Source organism: Pan paniscus, chromosome 16 (assembly GCF_029289425.2).
Source record: "Pan paniscus chromosome 16, NHGRI_mPanPan1-v2.0_pri, whole genome shotgun sequence".
In the NCBI taxonomy this organism is placed as follows: domain Eukaryota; kingdom Metazoa; phylum Chordata; class Mammalia; order Primates; family Hominidae; genus Pan; species Pan paniscus.
This window is the reverse complement of record NC_073265.2, coordinates 88,367,816-88,389,037: the sequence shown is the minus strand read 5'-3', so window position 1 is coordinate 88,389,037 and position 21,222 is coordinate 88,367,816. Positions and strand designations below refer to the sequence as shown.

The 21,222-nt window shown below is 42.6% G+C and overlaps 1 protein-coding gene across 20 annotated transcripts in view; it reads right to left on the bottom strand.

Moving 5' to 3' along the window:
* IGF1R (insulin like growth factor 1 receptor) overlaps window positions 1-21,222 on the bottom strand; it is a 314,682-nt gene that overhangs the window by 121,469 nt on the left and 171,991 nt on the right. For 2 of the 20 annotated variants that reach the window (XM_055098443.2, XM_055098447.2), the window contains exons 2-4: window positions 20,804-21,005; window positions 19,765-20,007; window positions 18,895-18,957 (exon numbers count right to left, since the gene is read on the bottom strand). The exons of 4 other annotated variants lie outside the window; for them this stretch is intronic. In XM_055098443.2, coding sequence (XP_054954418.1) covers window positions 18,895-18,943 — 49 coding nt within the window. In that variant the 5' untranslated portion in view covers window positions 18,944-18,957; window positions 19,765-20,007; window positions 20,804-21,005. Of the gene's footprint in view, window positions 1-8,715; window positions 8,731-18,894; window positions 18,958-19,641; window positions 20,008-20,803; window positions 21,006-21,222 lie in introns of those variants that run through there. 14 more of the 20 variants (XM_055098439.2, XM_055098450.2, XM_055098444.2 and 11 more) reach the window with 9 other exon arrangements.

Here is a 21,222-nt window from a genome sequence, read left to right as displayed (position 1 = left end):
GGATGAAAGAATGTAAGAGCAATTTCACAGCAACCAAAATGACACAAGGACACACATGCCGGTGAGCAAACGAGGCACAACTTAACGACGCAAGAGGAAGTAGTTTAACTTGCAACTTTCAAAATTAAATTCTAACCGTGGTAATATAAAGACAGCTTTACATCCCATTCACCACGTTACACATATTGCCATTTATTTGCTAACAGCAAAAATTCAAATGAGTGTACTTGAGTCTCTAAATATTTTCTACAAACGCTCACCCCCAGACTAAGACAGACACTGCCAAAGTGAACGAGTCACTGCATGGCTAGATTTCCATGTTGAAAATCTTAGGCTCATAGCAGAATACTTGCACAAATCCTACTGCATCTCCTTAAAAATCACTCCACAAGTTGCATCCTAAGAGTTCTTGTCAAAATTGTTCTTTAAAGCATTACACACATATGCACACTGGCCTAGAGAACAAGGATCTTTGTCTTTCTTTGCCAAAAGACAGTGTTTCCCCAGGCCTGTTTTAGCCTTCGACTGATGGTTCTGATTTTGGTTCAGAAAAATAATTGCATGACTGTCCTAAAGTGGAAAGAGAAAAACCTCAAAAATTGTTAACACATCAATTACATCAACCTTTTCTAATTACAACTCTGCATTTCATTATTCTGCAGGCAAAATGAGTACCTTAAGTCTGGAGCCCCAGGTAAACAAAGCCTTTCCCTGTCCTCATTTCAAAACTTTGTTTTTATAAACATTCCCCGTCCCCTAAACTGAACTACAGCAGCACAATGATCCTGTTGTGAGCACTGCCTTGACCTCTATAGGACAACAGATTGTTGTTCACTTAGCCCCTCAGAGTTAAATCAGTTTTAATACAGAAGTTTCTGTCTTATCAAAGGAAGTAAAGAAGTAAAAACAAAAAATGAACGTATATAAGCACAGATTTTTGAGCTTCGATTGTAGAGAAATGGTAGTTATGTGGCTTGCCAAGAAAGTGCATCACCTACTTCTGCTTCTGGGGACAGAGGTGAAGGGGTCTGTTCTGGAATTTTCTAAGGAGGCCATCTTCGTTATTACATCAGGGAAGTTTCTAGTCAAAACGTTATTCCTGTCTACAGGGAAAAACAAAAGCAAAACACAAAAGAACACTGCTTCTAATGGCATCATAGCAAGGAGTTTATCTAGAAAGATGATGCCAGCAGTCACCTCTTTTCCAGGAAGACAGAAACAAAAACCGTTCTCCTCGAGAGGCCAACAGTGTAGAAGCCCCTTTTCCAGAACTTTCCAAGGAGCAGGTGAACTTCTTTGTAAGTGTATCAGCACAGGGGAGAGTGGTGCTCCATGTTCCAACGAAGAAAAGCAACCCACAGCTCCTCCTGCCCGTGCAGCAGATGACCAGAAAGACGAGAAAGGGAAACAAACTCCCATTCATGGTGAGGCTGCTTGTTTCTCAAACACACTTTTCCAATGCCTCCACAAGTTGTTTGTTTCTGTATTTTGAAAGCACTCAACATGCAGAGTATTTGCTAACCACAGGCAGAGTACCCAGTCAGGACGTACCAACTCAAACTCCTCCCCGGGGCAGGCAAGGATAAACAGGGAACAGGTAAGAGAGGCCTGCAAAGCCAGGTGGACAGAGACCACATGTGACCCCAAACAGAAACAGGCTGCTGGAAACTAACTCTCTCTCTCTCTAGCTGATACTTATTCAGCACTTACTGTATGTCAGGTACTATTCTAAAAACTTTACGTGTAGTAACTCAGTTTTCACACAGATGCAATTATTTTCCATACTTTAGAGATGAGAACATTGAGGCATAGAGAGGTTAAGTAATTTGAGCAAGGAAGCACAGCCAGTAAATGGCAGGCCAAGGATTTGAACCCAATCAGTATTTTTTTTGTAGCTCATCTCAATGGAGTTAGTTGGAGTCTCGTCAGCACTTCCTCGTACAGGGCTCCACTTTACTGATTTCTATCAACCACAGGACATACTTTTCTTTTTTCTTCGTAGCCTGAAGAAGAAATGCACTAGGTAACTTCAATATGATGGCAGTAAGATTGTTTTTCAACACATACACACACACTTTCAAAAACAACTTAGAGACCAGATGCGGTGGCTCACGCCTGTAATCCCAGCACTACGGGAGGCTATAAGCAAGAGGAAGTCAAGACCAGCCGGGACGGCCAGGCGCAGTGACTCACGCCTGTAATCCCAGCACTTTGGGAGGCCGAGGCGGGCGGATCACCTGAGGTCAGGAGTTTGAGACCAGCCTGGCCAACATGGTGAAACCCCGTCTCTACTAAAAATACAAAAGTTAGCCAGGCGTGGTGGCACGCAGCTGTAATCCCAGCTAGTCTACTCGGGAGGTGGAGGCAGGAGAATTGCTGGAACCTGGGAGGCAGAGGCTGCAGTGAGCTGAGATTGCACCACTGCACTCCAGCCTCGGTGACAGAGCAAGACTCCACCTCAAAAAAAAAAAAAAAACAAAAAAAACAAAAAAAAAAAACAACCCTGCCTGGACAACAAAATGAGACCCCATCTCTATAAATAATTAGCCAGTTGTGGTGGCATACACCTGTAGTCCCCAGCCACTTGGGAGGCTGAGGCAGGAGGACGGCATGAACCCGGGAGTTGGAGGTTGCAGTGAGCCACGACTGCACTACTGCGCTCCAGCCGGGGTGACAGAGTGAGACTCCATCTTAACAACTTAGTGGTAAAGCAGGCCTCCAGTACGCTTTCTCCTCCCTGTCTTTTCTTTTTTTCTGAAGATTACTACTTACTCACCGTTCCCCATTGGTTTAGATGATAACAGAAGAAACAGGACACTATAAAAACCTTATTTTGCACCACAGAAAGCAAGAGGTGAAGGCAGTCGGGTTTGATAACAGTGCGCACTGTTTTTGCGGTATCTTTCATCACGAGGCTCTCACATCATGTGCTCTGAGCTCATGTAACACACTCTGCTGGAATGCCCCCATTCAAGAGGGGAGAGAGCCCGTGACAGTCCTCCCTGCACTCACTGTGATAGCAAAGATGTCCGGGAAGGACAGAAAAGAATGTAATGTGCAATTAAAACAAGGGAGAGTGATTAATGGAGGCAAAAATTAATCACAAGGGCAGTGTCAAAGTTTGGTGGGACAACTGCATGTTCAGAAGACACCTGAAAAAGGTAATCCCATGATAAATAACATGGTAAAAAGCTTAGATTGTGCCATTAAGTTTTCTTAATATTACGGATAAAATGACAACAGGCACATTATTTTCTTTCCCAGGTGAAATGAAGAACCAAGGATCATCTGAGCAAAGACTCAAGGACCATTTGAACAAAGACATCCACATCTATACCACAGATGACTTGGCATCTATGGAGGAGTGGAGGTGAGCACCACTCTACCATGTAGAGGAAGCGGCCACCGTGGAGGCTGGGCTTGTGGAGATTCCTTCTGGATGCCCTCAGATCTGTCATTAATGGGGACAAAGCAGTATCAACGGACTGCTCTATCTCATCTACCACTACCAGCTCCACCATCCAGGGTACTGTTCTTGCCAGTACATCTACAAAGAAGAGGAATGCAATCTTGCAGTTAGAAAAGGCTGTCTCGCTGAACATTTATTCTCATTCCTCTACCCAAAACTAATGAAAATGTGAAGTCTGAGTGGTGTCTGAACCTAATATTTTCGTGTCCGAGGCACACAAGGTTGAGCTGCCACTTCTAGCCAGCTGAACCACCCAGTGTGAGCACATATGTGGCTGGGAGGGTGGGTGGTGATGGTGGTGGTAGGGACGTGGGGGAGACTTCTAATGAGAGGCAGTAGAGAGTAGGGTCTAAGAGTAGGTACTCTAGAGTCACACTGATTTCGGTTCAAACCCCAGGTCTGCCATTTACTAGCTGCACTTCCTTGGCCAAATTACTTAACCTTTCTGTGCCTCAATTTTTTGTCTCTAAAGTGGGGATAAATAGTTGTATCTGTGGGACAACTGAGTATATGGCAAGTGTTTAGAATAGTACCTGGCATAGAGTAAGGGCTGAATGAGTGTCAGCTCCAGCTGTCATCTAGGTGTAAGCTCACTGGCAGCAGGTGCAAGATTCTTTTGGATGGCTAACAAGCTACAGCTTTGGCTGACAGTGCTGTTTGTGAAACCCAGTGGCCTCTTCACTCCATAGTCAGCCTTCCAGTGCTCCTGCCCTTGGTGGCCTTGGCAGGAGCCTGGGGTTGAGTGGGGACTCAGACAACTGAAGCTCTCCCAGCAAAAGCAGGATCCCCACGTCTCCCATTGACACTAAAAAACAAATTCTTGAATTTTTCCCGGGCCTGCTGAGTGATCACAAGAGGACAGCTGGGGCAGGATGACAGAGCCTCAGCAGTGACAGGGAAGCCTGCATACTTCCCTCATGCTCAGAGTGCCTTTTGGCCACGGGCTTATTTCAGCTGTCTTTTGTTCCATTTCTGAGGCTCTAAAGGGATGCTCTGGGAACTGGGATCTAGGAATAAATCAAGATGAGTGAGGCAAGGTTAATACCCTGATTAGATCAGCCTGGCCCAACGCCCTTTGACCTTAGAGTACTGGAAAAGTCTTGACAGGCAAGGGCATGAGAAGGCCAAGTGCTCCAGGAGCACTGTCTTCAAAGAGGAGCCTTCCTGGGGTAAACAGGCGGCATCTACCTTCTAAATAACAGGTTTAAAATTCAAGAAAGCAAACAGCATTCCCTAACTATCAATATTCCAGTAAGTCCTAGAATAGTTTTAGTTTTTAACATCCCAGATAGCATTTTCAATTGTAAAGCCTGGAATGAGAGGCAGAGGATTTTCAGGGTCACGTGCTATTTTTTATTGGTTTACATGCAGGATGCAGATGTCATTTTAATTTTTATCTTTCTAAACATAGTTAGTTTGGCCACCATCCCTGCTGAAGACCACAGTTTGTCCAAAGAACATGGTTAACTGAAATACACAGATAATCACAGAAATTACTTTTAGCCAACGATGTCAACTTTGTCCCACTGGTGGAAGAAAATTAAAAAGCTGAAATTAGAAAATCTAAGTTTTTTTCTCATAAAGGTGAAGCCCAAACCTGTCCAATAATACTCTACTAAATAAAGTCTGTTAGTAAAGAAGATGAAAAAAATCAGTACCTAAAAGACTCTCAGGCCATGAAAATGATTTTGTAAATTCTCAAATGGGCTTTGCAAGCCAACAGATCCAAATCGCAACTGTGGTCAAGGCATTCTGCAGAGTCTCAATGCTAGGTGAAGAAGGCATCTTGGGAACCAGCAGACTGCCACTCTTTCAACATTGAAAAGATATCTCCATTCTTTGAAAGTCACTTTCAGCCACCCAGAAAGTTACCTGGAGAAAAGTATGGTGAATGAAACTGTTTAGAGTTTGAGAAGGAGCAGGTCTTTCCTATGTAAAAATTCCAATGAATAACTGACAATAAGATAGAAAATTGCCATTAAAGCATGGCAGTAATAATTATTGTAGAGAAGCTCCACCAAAGCATGACAAGATCAGTGAGTGACAATGTGATGATAAACAGGACCTCGGCCAGTTGTGGTTGGGAGGCTGAGGTGGGAGGCCAGGAGTTCGAGACCAGACTGGGCAACATAGTGAGTTTCTACAAAAAATTTAAAAATTGGTGAAGGCCAGGCATGGTAGCTCATGCCTGTGATCCCAGCACTTTGGGAGGCCGAGGTGGGCGGATCAGGAGGTCAGGAGATCAAGACCATCCTGGCCGACATGTGAAACCCCGTCTCTACTAAAAATACAAAAATTAGCTGGGTGTGGTGGTGCCTGCCTGTAATCCCAGCTACTTGGGAGGAGGCTGAGGCAGGAGAACTGCTTGAACCAGGGAGTTGGAGGTTGCAGTGAGCCGAGATTGCGCCATTGCACTCCAGTCTGGCGACTGAGCGAGATTCCGCCCAAACAAACAAACAAAAAAAACTTTTGGGGCACTAATTAGTGGTGGTGCACACTAGCTACCTGGGAAACTGAGATGGGAGGATTGCTCAAACCCAGAAGTCTGAGGCTGCACTCCCCTGCCTGGGCAACAGAGCAAGACTGTCTCAAAAAAAAAAAAAAAAAAAAAAAAAAGAAATATGAAAAAAGAGAAACAAGACATCTGCATACTGTGAGTATCAGCCCCTAAGATATTAGTAACAATGGGAAAAGCAGAAAATTTACACTGGAGAAACCTGGCAGGCACCACCTCAATCAAGTGTTCAAGGCTAAGAGATCATCAGTGATAAGATGCTGACATCACACAGATGTGACGCACTGAGATGCAATGTCAATCTTGTAGTAGTCTTCCCCAAAATGTATAAAAATGAGTTTAATGATGAGAAACATTAGAACCAATTTGGAGCATTCTATGCAACAACCTGTCCATACTCTTCCAAAGTATCAAGGTCATGAAAAACAAGCAAAGATAGACACATTTTTACAGACTGGAGAAGACTAGATATAGTAAGTAAACACAATGAAGGATGTTGGGACTGAAAAAGGATATTAGTGGGAAAACTGGTGAAATTCAAATAGTCCATGGTTAACAGTATTGTGTCATTGTTAATTTCTTGGCTGTGAGAACTGGTGTATAGATTATGTAAAATGCTAACGTTAGGGAAAACTGGGTGATATTTTGCAAACCTTTTTTTTTTTTTTTTTTAAAGAGACAGGGTCTTAATCTGTCTCCAAGACTGTTGTGCAGTGGCATGATCATAGTTCACTGCAGCCTGGAACTCCTGGCTCATGAGATCCTCCCACCTCAGCCTCCCAAGTAGCTGAGACTACAGGCACGTGCCACCACTGCTGGCTACTTAATTTCTCTTTTTTTGTAGAGATAGTCTCACAGCTTGGTCTCAAACTCCTGGCTTTAAGAGATTTGTCTTGGTTTCCCAGAGCACTGGGATTATAGGTATAAGCCACCATGCCTGGATGCTTTTTCAACTTTTTTGTAAGTCTAAAATTATTTCAAAATAAAAAGCTGAGAGAGAGAGAGAGAAAAAAAAACATCAGTTCAGTTTCTCCCCGACCAGTGGGGTCATCCTCACTACAAAGTTGCTGGTTTGGGCTCTAGCTCTGCGGATTTTCCTCACTGGACGAATTTCATAATCGTCGCTACCACTGATTTAACACAATTGAGATTCTAACTGAATGGAGAGTGATGGAAGAACATGAATGAAGAAGTCATGCTGACATTGGGGAAAGAGAACTTACTGACAATTTTTAAAATGTTAAATATTTCACATTATCTTCACAATCCCTGTACCCCCAACCCCTTCCACAGCAAATCTGCCTCAACAATACTTCAGTAATCTGGCTAGAGTCCAAAACAAATACTTCTTATTCAGAACTTGGCTTTGAAGAAAATGCAGCCCTAACAAAATTTTAAGTAAGTTACTGAAGGATGCAGAGGCTTCATTTTACAGGAGTTAGTTCCAGAGGTGATTTTGGGACCGGAATTATTCCCAGACCCCCAACCGCATCTAAAGCTGCCAGGAGGGTCTGGCTTTTGATTCCTCTGACTCCTTTCCAGACTAAATCAACGTCACTTGGTTCCAACAACTGCAGCTCTTCCCCACTCTTTGACCTGCTGTGCCTAAAATTTAACTTTCCCAAATTGAGGAGGGTTCATCCTCCTTGCCTGGGGTCAATCCTTGGGGTGGACAAAAGGTATTAAGACAACTATGGAAGCCTATCCACTCTGTCGAGAGAAACAATTATTTCTAAAGAAAATCTCTACTTAAAGCCACGATGAAAGTCACTCTCCTCTTCATCCCCCAACAACTTGCTTTGAAAGGGTAAGAAGGGAAAGAAGATGAGTGCTTCCACTTCGCTGGTAGGGGTGAATGGTAAGTAGTCCTACCTGCACTCTTTCCATCTAGTCCCCTGCACATAATAGCAACAATTGTGCTAGTTGTATCCTACAGTTGTTGTAGCATCTTAGCAGAGCCTTCAAATCCTGGTGTGTGGGTGTAGGTCTGTGTGGGAAGGTGTGTGGGTGTAGGGGTGGGTGTGTGTGGGTGTAGGGGTGTGTGTGTGTGTGTGTGTGTGTGTGTGTGTGTGTGTAGGCGGGTGTTCTCTTGCCCTGGCCATCCAAAAAGCCTAAGTTACTACTGACAAAGGATCCTATTCCTTTTCACTCAATATAAGCCTATAAGACATCTCAACACTCGCCATCTTACAAACATAGACAAGCATCTGGGTGTCTGGGCGTGCCCTGGACCCACAAAAATCCCTAACCAAAACTGTTAGCTCTGACAACGGTTTAAGCAGAAGTAATACTATATACCTCTGAAGGCAGAGGTTTGGTTTTTATTGCTAGGTTCATTCCTGCTCGTTTATAAGGATGCCCTAAATGCCATCTCCCAATTAAAACCCTTCCATGTCCAGGGGCAAAGGATGCTCTGGGTCCTCAATGCTTGAGCCTACTGAACCATCCAGGACCACTTCGCTTGGCTCGTCTAGTGATGCAGAGCTGTTACATGGTTCTGCAAAGGATTCTCAGAGAGATTCCCACCTCACAGTCACTGCTTTGCTTTCAGATATTTCTGGTAACCCCCAGAGTTCAGTGTCTTTCTAGCTTGATTTGTCCCAACAGAATGGAGCCTTATTGAACCTATGGATCAATTCTGGTGAAGTGTCAAATAAGGCAAAATAAAACAGAAGTAAGTGTGAAGGCAAGAGTTTTTACCAGAATCTGACCCTTTTGTGAGATAACTCACGTGACGGAAAGCTCTGATGATATTGCTGAAGCTGGAGTGTTTAATGGCCTCCATTTTCTCAAGAGCATTTTCCCCGTAAACAAAGATGACAACTGTTACAGCCAGAGAAAGTGACAGCTTCTGAGGTTTCCACCATAAACACTTGCTGAGGCTCCACTGATGCCAGGCACCATGGTGATGCTGGTGATCTAAAGACAAGAGTCAGGCTTAAAAGCTTTGCAAACTCTTTCCCAAAAAAGGTACAGTCTAGGCAAAGTTCAAGCTGTAAACTTGTAATTTCAACATCAGCTGTTACATGCTCCAGCAATAGAATGGATTAATTTCTTGGGGACAGAGGAGAGGATATTAAGGGTAAAGAAGGATTTTAATTAGGAGATGACATCTGGCAAGTCCTCATAAACCCAGCAGCACAGAGCTGGCCACATAAATCAAACCCTTGTATTCAGGGTCCATACTATTACTCAACAAGGGTAATTCGAGTAATTACCAGAGTTATCATGATCCAACACATAAGTTCATTTGAGGACCCTGACTATGCAAGCATGAATATTTTTTTGGCTGCCTCTAGATAGCATGTTTATGAAAAACAGGTTAAGTTACTGGCTCCAAATTACTTTTTAATAAAAAAAGCAAACAATAAAAGCTTAAGCTTTTAAGATTTTTCTTTTTTGTTTTTAACCTGGAAAATAAATCTCTCTGTCAAAAGCATGCAAAATGAATGATTTATGTGATATAAGCTTGGGTATCTGTGTTATTATTACATGACATTTCCTAACAGCTTATAATTGCCTTAAAGATTGTTTTGGAAAGGTTACACCTTCTCCCTATTCCCATTCCCTTTAAATAAACCCTTGTGTAATCTCTGGAAATTTTTAGACTACAACTATCAATGGGCCATTCAAAAATGGAGCCATTGTCAAGTCACCCACATGAAATAGTGAAGGTTTACAACCAAAAGAGAATCGCTCACTTCCACAAAATAGCTGATGGAAATACTGTACTCCGGGGGCTTACGTGGAACAAACATTAGGAAGGTGTCTACCTGCAAACCCGCTCTAAGGCTGGACCAAACCAGGGGTTCCAGGTCAATCACAAGTACTGAATCAACCAGGAAAGTCCACAGAATACTGAGAGCCATCATTGACACCACTTTAGAATTTAACTGTTCCAAACCCTTTGTTTGGCAGATGGGGAAAGGAGAGGTAGAGGGAGATCAGATGAGTCAATACAAGAATCTCGGCTGATTGGCTGGTTTTTCTAATATGGTTCATTCACCACATCATGTTATTCTATTGAAGTTCAGGAGAGGGTAACAGGGGATACCTCAACCCAAAAATGACTTCTTCACAGTTTTAAGTCTAGGGGGAAGGGCCCATAATGTAGTCCTCACCACTTTTTCCTAGGAATGGCTAGCATCAGACATGACCTAAATCTGTAGAGCTAGTTCAACATTCAGGTTACCAAACAAAGTCATGAAAGAATGTAATTACTATCACAGCCATAGACTGTCTAGGTTCTAAAGCAATTAAGCTGGTAACGTACTATTTACAATAAAAAAAATTGGTTTCACAAACCTGTAACAGAGACCAGGTAAATGTGCCAGAAATTCATGGCATACCTTGTATCAATTTTTATGTAGACACAGCAAGCAAACACAGTTTTGGAAGATAATTCCTATATTCCAACTTGGCATAAGGTAATTAACTGTGTCTTAAAAGAGGAAAAGAAAGGAGCCTAGAGCTTTATTAGGTGTCCCACCTAACTTAAATTTGTTTTTCTAGAAAAAAACGATGCACTCAAGAAAGGCAATCAAGATCTACATACTTAATTCACATTCACAGAAACTTGTGAATATATCTGTAAAAGGATTATCATTAATCCTTCAAGCTCCTAGAGTAGGAATACAATACCCGGGCAGCGGTTCAAGAAATCTAACTCGTGAGAAGGTTACACATCTCAGGGGTAATCTAATAATGTAAACTTTTACAAACTTTCCTTCCTGGTCTCTTGCCTTCAGTAGGTCATTCATTTAAAAACATAATGAGCTTCTGGAATACGCTGGGGACCCTGTGGGGAATAAGGCACTTGTGATTCCTGCACCCAAGAGTGTAGCTGGGGCTACAGGAATGTTTTAAGACACCTCTTAACTGTTTAACCTCTAGTGTTTTAAGACATAATTCCTGCCCTCCTGGAGTTTACAGTCTCCTTGGGCACACAGAATCTGTGCATAATAATAGAATTACATAGAAATAGAGGGACAGAAGACAAAAACAATGTGAGTTTGGGGCAAAAGGAAGAATTTCTTGGAGTCTAAAGAAAAGGATCCAGACCCAAGAAGCAGAGGAATGAAGGCTATTTCCAGTGTTGAGGCGTCCCAAACATGGCACTCTGACATGCTGAAGCAGCCTCAAGGTCCCTGACCCCCCTTCCTCATCCTTTGTCTCTCGCAAAGCACAGGACAAGGCTGTTCTCTGAAGTTCCCTTATCCACCTAGAAACCAGATCCCCAAAGAGGAACACAACGGCCTGCCATTGCACCCCGCCATCCACCAGCTCAAGACTGAGGAATGCAACCATACCCAGACAGACTTTTTCACAAGACAATTTCTGCCTCTGGAGCGTGTTCAAATTCTAAAGAGCATCATTTACAAGTAAATTGCTGTCTCAGGGAAATATTCATTTTCCCTGAAAATCATTTACTCCTACACCCCCAATACCTTCTCACCAATAAATAAAGCATTTAAGGATCAACCATCTGGCCATTTTCTTGAGTTTTCATATTTTGTATGACTCCCATGCACACATATAATAAATTTGTTAGGTTTTTCTCTTATTAATCTATCTTTTGTTTTAGGAGTATTGGCATGACCTTTTATGATCATGGGGAAGGAAGGGATCCACCCTCCACCGTCAAAGAGAAGAGAACCAGAGTCATCAAGATCGGAATGTGGATGGCACAAGCCAGGGCAAGAGGGTGAAGATTTCACACAGGGTGGGAAGCTGGGCGTGAGGTTCTACAACAGATAACAGTGGGCTATATTCATGCTAGAGCAGGGTCTATGCAAGGAGTATGCCACTGGCAGGTGGGTGGTGAGATGGATTCTGGTGGAGAGAAAGTGAAAATGGGTGCAAGAAATTCATTTTAGAACACGTTGAAATCCTAGGGTCAGATGTGGGTGAAATAAATGGAAAAGAAAGCATTTAAGTAGAAAGGAATTAGGAAAATTTGGTCATAGATATAGTTTGAATGTTTGTTCCCTCCAAATCTCATGTTGAAATGTGATTCCCATTGTTGGAGGTGGGGCCTGGTGGGAGGTGTTTGGGTCATGGGGTGGATCCCTTATGAAGGGCTTGGTGCCCTCCCCACAGTAAAGAGTGAGTTCTCACTCTGTTAGTTATCTACCAGGAGATCTGGCGTCTCTCTTTCTCTTCTTGCCATGATACAACTGCTCCCCCTTCACCTTCTGCCATGAGTAAAAGCTCCCTGAGGCCTCCTAGAAAATGATCAGATCCTGGCCGGGCATGGTGGTTCACGCCTGTAATCCCAGCACTTTCAGAAGCCAGGGTGGGGGGATCACCTGAGGTCAGGAGTTCAAGATCAGCCTGGCCAACATGGCAAAACCCCATCTTTACTAAAAATATAAAAATTAGCTGGGTGTGGTGGTGCACACCTGTAATCCCAGCTACTTGGGAGGCTGACGCAGGAGAATTGCTTGAACCCAGAAGTGGGAGGTTGCAGTGAGCCAAGATGGCGCCACTGTACTCCAGCCTGGGTGACAGAATGAGACTCCGTCTAAAAAAAAAAAAATGATGATGATCACATGTTGGAACCATGCTTGAACAGCCTGAAGAACCATGAGCCGGAAAAAAAAAAAGCTAACCCTCTTTTCTTTATAAATTACCCAGTCTTGGGTATTCCTATGGACTACAATAGTCACTGATGACAGATTTCAAGATTTTCGGCTTAGGCTAGTAAACAAACTGTAGAGTCCAGAAAGCAGGTTTGTTTTTCAAAGTATGTTTTGTTTTTCACACCCTGAGTCTGAGATGATGGGAGGCTTCCCCAATGCAAGTGTCTGGTAGAAATGAAAACACATGGCAAAGGAGAAGAAAGCTCAGGGAAAAGGATGGTCCAGACAGAACCTATCTGTGTGGCTGTGATGGATAAAGCCATAAAGGAGATGAGTTCTCTGAGAACTCCCACCCCATTTAGAAAGGAAAAGGGCAGGAACACTGCTCTAGAAATCTAGAAGACAGTCCAGGTAGACAGGAAAGTTTCTCTAAGGCAGTGAAGCTTAAGCTGAGCTCGAAGAGTCTGCTGAAGGAAGAAGAAAGAGATTCCAGGTTGGGACGCAGCAGGGACAAACAACAAGACTTCAGTGGATAGGCTGCTCCATCCCTGTTGTCTCAGTATTAGAAAACCGTATTTTAACATACTAATGGCGGACATTTGATAATCAGTTTGTTACAACTATATGGAACTGCCCCCTAAATTCAATTATACTTTGCCTTTCACACTCTCATTTTCATAATTAAATAGTTTTACAATAAAAAACAAGGTACACGGAGAAAAGCAAGGTTATCAGGTTTCACCAAAACATAGCAGTGGTCAATTCTAGTCCATTTCTGAGATGACCTGGTCTCTGGCATTTGCACATTAAAATTATTTTTAGGCAATGAATGCCAGTATTAGAGTCACCCATTTTTAAGGTCATAATTGCTGCATATAAAAAGATTTAGAGTTACAGACTGTCCCCAAACAGCAGGAGCCCTCGTGGCCTGCCTCTCCTGGATCCGAGAGCCACAGTGTTCTCCTGCTTCTATTTAGAGTATCATGAATGCTAAATAGAAATGTTAAAAATTATTCCACAAAACGAAGCAAAGCAGACATCATCCCCCACAGACCCGCACTCTGAAGTGGTTCACCACTCTTTTGGCTTGCAAATGCATTCTTAGAAGTAGACTCCTTGTTTGTCATCTGAACCCCCAAACATCTTAATTACATATTTGTATAACACCCGGATAAAGGGGGAAAGAAACCAAACCTCAAGTTTTTTTTTTTTAAAGTAATAGCAGCTTTCACTCTGGAAAAAAACATCAGAGCAATTCCATCGCAGCAGTACTTTGGTTACTTAGCATCATGTCATCTCAGACATGTGTAACACGAAAGGTGTGAAGGGGAAAAGGACATCAGAAACGGCTGCAGCAACAAGGAATCTAGCAAAAATAGTCTTCTGCCATTCTACATGCCAGATGTGGTAAGAAGCTCTTTCAGCCGGACTTGGTAAAATGCCTTGTTTGAATGGAAGTCTGAATTGGCGGTTATTTTTAAATTAATAAAGTTTTTCTATTTGGAAGGACTTCTAATAACACAGAGCAGTATCCTAAGAAGCCCTTGGGGACTTTTTTAATGAATTAGAATAATGTGCAATTAGACCGACAGTTGTAACTGAGTGCTTCGGAGGGCTTGAAAGTAGTTGTTCTCAAGTAGTTCACGTAGCATCAAGTTCACAGAAAGGATTCTAAGGCACTGAATTGCTCGACTTTACAATGCACTGGGATATAAATGAACAAATGCACTCCACAGTACATATTAGGCATTCTCTAGGCTTAAAAAACCCAAAAACTCCAAAATAGGAAAAAAAAAAAAAAAACCACACTCAGCAAATATATTAGGATAAATATGTATCAGAAAAATATTCGTTTCAGGATTCCTTTAAATAGTAAGTCCGCCTCATGGCTGTGTGTCTTCACAGATCATTAATTTCTTGGCAAAGAAGTTGGGGTGCAGAGACCCTGTGGCCACAGCACTGGAACTGAAGGTCAGTGGGAACATGATGAGAGGGGTTTTGAAAAGTCTGCGCTCGTTTGAAAACATTCTGACTATGCCTTTTCTCTCTCCACGGTTTCCCAAGGCCACTACTCTATCTTCCTCTGTTTGAATCCAAACAGAAGTACAAGAAGTCAGATCCACAAATGAGTCATTTTATCTTGCCCTGCCTCTCTGTGCAGCCAATGGCCAACCATCCTATGGATGGACAGTCACAGGGGTCCAACCAAGGTGTCTTATACGAGCAGGCAGAGGGCTTGCAGTGGCTTTTTGTAGGTTTTTGGCTGGAGCTGAACTAACTGCAAACTGAAAAAAAAGTTCCCAACAGCAGTCCTTCCTGAAGCTGACGGTCTGACTGTGGAAGTTTAGCCCGAGTATTTAGGGTGCTGGGAAGACATGAGAACTAACTTATGTCCTTTGTTTTCTTCCTAAGCAAACTGGGCAGTCTTGTTCATGCAAAACCACTATGGAGTGATCACTGTAACAGGCACGCTGGACTAGAGGGTGAATGCCCCCAGCGGGAATCTCTCCCTAAAGCCTTGCTTTTTCACATCACGCCACCTCCCCTCTTCCAAATTTTGGAGGCTTACTACCAATAGGAACTCACTATCTGACTGATTAATCAGCTTTCAGTAGACAGGAGCGGGACAGGTGTGGGAGAAAACATGTCTTTCCAACTCCCATTCTCCACTGCAGAATACCACAATAAGAAATCTTAGGCCGCTCATGCCTGTAATCCCAGCACTTTGGGAGGCCGAGGCAGGTGGATCATGACGTCAGGAGTTTGAGACCAGCCTAACCAACATGGTGAAACCCCATCTCTACTAAAAATACAAAAATTAGCCGGGTGTGGTGGCGTGCGCATGTAATCCCAGCTACTCAGGAGGGTGAGGCAGGAGAATCGCTTGAACCCGGAAGACAGAGGTTGCAGTGAGCTGAGATTGTGCCACTGCACTTCCGATTGTTAACTAGCAGTTTAAATGACCACATTTAATCAGCTAAGTGAGAGTTGGTTTAAAAGGCCAATTACAAAAGAAGTGGTAAATGGCCTTTTAAACCAATTCATAGTATCTCCAAATGCCTTGGTTTACCAAGTCTGAGGGTTTCCTAGAACTCTCCTTATAAGCATTAGAATGAAATCTAGTCCTGGCTCTTTTCCCATAACCACTTCCTCTTTGGTTCATTAAGAATGTAAACATTACTTAAACAGAGCAAAGCTCCCTGAGCTAAGGGGTCTTCATGGTATACATTCAAATGGCATGTGAACGAGGTTACAGGGCATAGTGCAGAATCCCTCCTCGGATTCCAAGGTGGCTAAAAATGCCCATGTCAGTGGATTTGCCTGTTTTCCAAGTCATTTGCTCTGAAACTCCTAAATACAAATATGAAAACAACAGCATGAGACTTCATTGTCATGTTTATTTGTTATTCATTCTCTGATTCGGGGTTGGGGGGCAGGGGAAGGATTAGACACAATTTTAAGCCAACCAGCCTCTAAACAGAAATATGGTTTATTCTCGGTACTCAAATTCAAATCTTAGTAACATAGCAATTACATTTTAAAATAAACTATCTCCTTGTGCTTGCTTCTAAGGAGAGTGTTTAGTGGGATATGAAAAGAGTCTAATCCTAGGCAGCCGTATGGCCAGACCAATTATAAACCCCGTAGACTTTTCACACGTCACAGAGAGCAAACTGCTCCAGGAGCAGCTCTTAATACTTTATTGCCTATTCAGGTGCACCCGCACTTTTAAGATATACTTGTCAGCAACAAAATACAGCACTTCCTTCTGTCTTTATCACACTGGTTGCCAGACAACTGCACAGAGCTAAAGTAGGTAATGTTACAGTAAACAGCTCCCTAAAACATTTACATATGTCATTGATAAACAATAGAAAATTTAAAAGAGATACAAATGTACTCTTGGAACCTTAAATCTTCTTCCCACTGAGGCCTAAGAACTTAAAATCTTCATACACCTGGCAGAGAAAAAGGAAACAAATTCCAAAGGAAGTCTAGATTTATAGCCTAAATATGTCTTCCTCTAGAATATTTAATACACTTAAGCTTTAGTCATTCTATACATTTTGAAAATGCTCTTCAACGATAAATTACAGTCGTTGCATTTTTCATTGCAGTTCACTTAAATATCATTTTGCTTTCAGGAAAACAATTATAGGACAGTAAATCATTTTTACATTGCATTCCAAAAATATTTAAGTTGCAACATGGACAATGTGTAGAATCACAAGAAAATATAGCTTATATATTCTATCATTCAGTCTTCTACAGCAAACGTTAAATCCCTGAAGAAAGTCCTACCGTTAGTTTGGTTTTTAAATATTTAGATTATTTCAGCGTATGCACATAAGTATTAGTGCAACAAATATTTACTGAACTCCTGCAATATGCAGTTATCCAGATTTGGGGTAGAAATTTGGGAATCCCCCTGATTTCAAGATATCAACCACTACTACCATAATTACCTGCTTCATGGGCATTTATCATGGCAGGCCCCAGCCTAAGAACTCTACACACACAGACTATACCATTTCATCCCCACAACTTTCCTGAGAGGTGGAGATCATCATTCTGATTGAAAAGTATGGAAAGGTCACCAAGGCCACATGGCTGGTGACACTGGAGGATCTGCCCAACATTCACACCCATAGGGGTGATCAGTATAGCATGCCCTCCATATCTGAGGGCTCCACACCCATGGATTCAACCAACTGCAGATCAAAAATATTCAGGAAAAAAAATAGGATGCTTGTGTATTAAACATGTATGGACTTTTCTCCTTGTCATTATTCCCTAATAATACATGATAACAACTATTTACATTGTATTAGGTGTTATAAGTAATCTACAGATGGTCTAACGTAGTGGTCCCCAACCTTTTTGGCACCAGGGATCGGTTTCGTAGAAGACAATTTTTCCACAGATGGGTGGGGGAGAGGGATGGTTTTGGGATGAAACTGTTCCACCTCAGATCATCAGGCATTACTGAGATTCCCTGCATGTTCAGTTCACAATAGGGTTCTCACTCCTGTGAGAATCTAGTACCTCTGCTGATCTGACAGGAGGCGGAGCTCATGCAGTTAATGCTAGTTGGCCTGCCACTCACCTCCTGCTGTGCAGCCTGGTTCCTAACAGGCCATGGACCGGGACTGGTCTGTGGCCCAGGGGTTGGGGATCCCTGGTTTAAAGTATATGGAAAGATGAGCATGGGTTATACACAAGTATCACACCATTTTATAAAAGGGACTTGAGCATCTGTGGATTTTGCTATCTGTTGGGGTGGTCTCAGATTTTGGTATCTGTTGGGAGGTACCAGTTTTCTCAGGGAAAACTGTATATGGTGCCACTAATATGGTGACACTGTATATGGTGCCACTGTATATGGTCTTCTAAGCTATGCCAAGTTTGTAAAATTAAAGAACAAAACAGCCGGGCATGGTGGCTCATGCCTGTAATCCCAGCACTTTGGGAGGTCAAGGCAGGTGGATCACGTGAGGTCAGGAGTTCGATCTGACCTCCTGGCCAACATGGTGCAACTCCGATTCTACTAAAAATACAAAAATTAGCCAGGTGTGATGGCGCGTGCCTGTAATCCCAGCTACTAGGGAGGCTGAGGCAGGAGAATCGCTTGAACCCGGAAGGCAGAGGTTGCAGTGAGCCGAGATTGTGCCAGTACACTCCAGCATGGGTGACAGAGCGAGAATCCGTTTCAAAAAAAAAAAAAAAAAGAAGAAAAAAAGTTAAAAAATAAAGAACGGAACAGCGTAATACATGATCAAGTCTTAGGAGAGTGACTGCAGACTACAACTGCAACAGAGTGTTTAGGAAAAAATAGATGTTAGCTAGGGAGTGATGATCAAGGAAAAAGCATGGGAAAGAATGCCGAGCAAGTGGGAGAACACATGAGTAACAGCAGTGGGGTGGGAGACAAGGGCCCAGCCTTTTGGCAGAACCTTCAGAAAACCAGTCTAATGGCCCATGCCTCTGGAAAGCAGCAAGAAGATAAGCCAAGGCGTCCTGGGGGAAAGCTGAGTCTAATGGTTAGGACTTCACATCACAGAGAACAGGGAGCCACCGTGGTATTTTGAACATATGAGTACCTTACCTAAACGAGTTATTTAGATAAACAGAAGTCTGACAATAATTTACAGGATGTATTGGAGGGAAGGAAAAGCTGAAGGTGAGACCGAACCATGAGGCTGCACCAGAGAAAAGGCACTGGGACTGAAAGAGCAGAGGAAAACATAAAGGGCATTTCAGAAGAGTGAAAGAGATAGGGAGGAAAGTTCCTGAGTCCTGCCTAATTATGTGAGCCGTTCAATACTCACCAGCAAGTGAGGAGAGGAACCAGGTGGCCGTGCACACAGGGATGTGCATTTCCTCTCTTCGACCTGGGGAGAACAGGCAGCCCTGTCAATATTCTCCACTCCTGTATAGGCTGCTGTCAACCAGTCAGCGCCGAGAATGACAATACTTCCATGTTACCCTCCCTAGTTCCGAGTGCTGGCTATGCGACAAACATATTTTTAATGAGAAAAACTATTTTTGTTTCAGTTTTGTTTGAACCACATCATTCACAAATGACTGAGTATAAGAAACAACACAATTCCAAAAATAATGTTGCTTAATTTTAGGATGTCTAGTCTTTTTTTCCCCCTCTTTCTCTCTCAGAATATGCCTGAAAATAGTGGTTAGCCAAGTTTTTGTTTGTTTTTGTGGTGGCTGTTTTGTTTATTTAAACCAGGGTGAGAAATATTTTCTGGGAGTTTTAACTACTGGATCACAAACAGAAAATGGGGGTGGCAGCTATGCAAAAACCCCTATGATCATGAAACCAAGAAGTTATGGTTACTAAGCACTGTGAATTTAACAGGAGCTTAAAATCATGGCTCTGACACCTGGAAAGATGCCACTGGGCTTAGACCAGCCCTGTGCAGCTCACAACTTCAACTGGAATCAAACCTGACCATATCCCCACTTCTCACTTAAAAAGAAATGGTTTTGGCCATACTGGTAGAGCAAAAACAGAAAATAGACTCTGAATTAGTCTTTATGCTTTGCAAAAAGGTACTAACTTGTTAAGATGCATCCTCCATGTCTAACTAAGCCTGGTCTAATAACTGTTTTGCATCTGTCCTCTAGCAGTCTGCTGCTGATTGGTGGTGGGAGGGGAAGAGGGAAACAGCTTTAACCATTACTCCTGTTTTGTGGGCATTTGAAGTAGCTGCCAGGCACATGACACCACTGCTCCAATTGGTTCAGAGTGACATCACTTCATGATTCAACTTTGTTTGCATTTCGGCTTCCTCCTTTCCAGGGGCTTCTCAACTTCACCCTGCCAAGTCACTTTCAAACAGAAAGAGAGAGGAACAGCACATCTTATGTAGTCATGAAGTGTCAAATGTCCTTTGTGTTTCTTAGCCCAGTTTATGAGAGGAGACCTGGAGAAATAAAGGTTTCAATCAACACCACAATGGTGTATGACTTTCTTCACAGCATGGGGGGGGGGGGGAACGGGAAGAAAAGCAAAAGGTGGCTGCTAAGCTTTGAGTAAGTTAAAACTGATGGACTTCAATAAAAATCCTCAAAGTTTGTTTTCAAGTGGGAAAACTCTAAAATAGAAACCACATGCAATACTATGCTGGAATCTCATTTAAATCATTCACGCTTCTAAGACTCAGAGAATGTTTCTAATTTAGTCAAACACTACCCTCTCTTTCTCCAAAATAATTATTCTTAATTTATTTCACCTAACTTCTGTTTTTTACATCTTAGCAATGTGACCACCAGAAGCTGGAGCAACTGCTTTCTGATTCAGAAAATAAAAGTTTATTCTGATTTTTATTTCTGTCTTCCATATAGTCAGTTACCAGGGAACTCACAAAATTTGGAGAGTTCGAGCACGATTAATTTTGTGTGTTCAGCTCAAAGGAAAAAGCTTCCTCATAGGAGAAATGCATGAATGGATGAGCGAATGAATAACAGGCTTTATAACCCAACCAACCAGAAGCCGAGGGGCTCACTATATTAAATTATACCAGCTCTCAATACAATGGGTCAAAATGTATTTTATTTTAAATTCTAAGTTAGGCTCCAAACTTTACATTGGGACCTTGTAAGACAAGATCTTTTATCATGCTAGACTTTTATTATCCCCTAGGAAATGTAGTGACATTAACCAAACACACAAAGCCATCTCAAGCCTAAAAATGCCTATTACTCCAATCCTGTACTCACTTGCTCCCTGCCAGAGACAACACAAAGAGATGAGTATACACACTCAGGAAAACTTCGCCCGGGCCTTCGAGGTAGAGCTAGGACTGTGCACCACTCGAGATGATTTGAAAACCTGTAGGAAGGTTGTATCTCAGTGCCACTTGCTTTGAGGAGACTCACTGGGTAACTGTTTGAGGGTGGCTCCAATGCTCTGCAACAGTCCCTGCAGGGACAAAGATAATTTTCCGTCTTTCTGAAGGCCTAACATCTCTTTTCTTGTAATCTCACTGACTTGCCTTGCCTAGACTCACCAGTCAATTATTATTTATCATTTACAGAGTAGCTCATATTGACAACATACCTACAAGTATTTTAGCACTTCATACACCTTTTATGGTATAAGTACCTGTGGAAGGGAAAGGGAAATGAGTTGGCCTGGA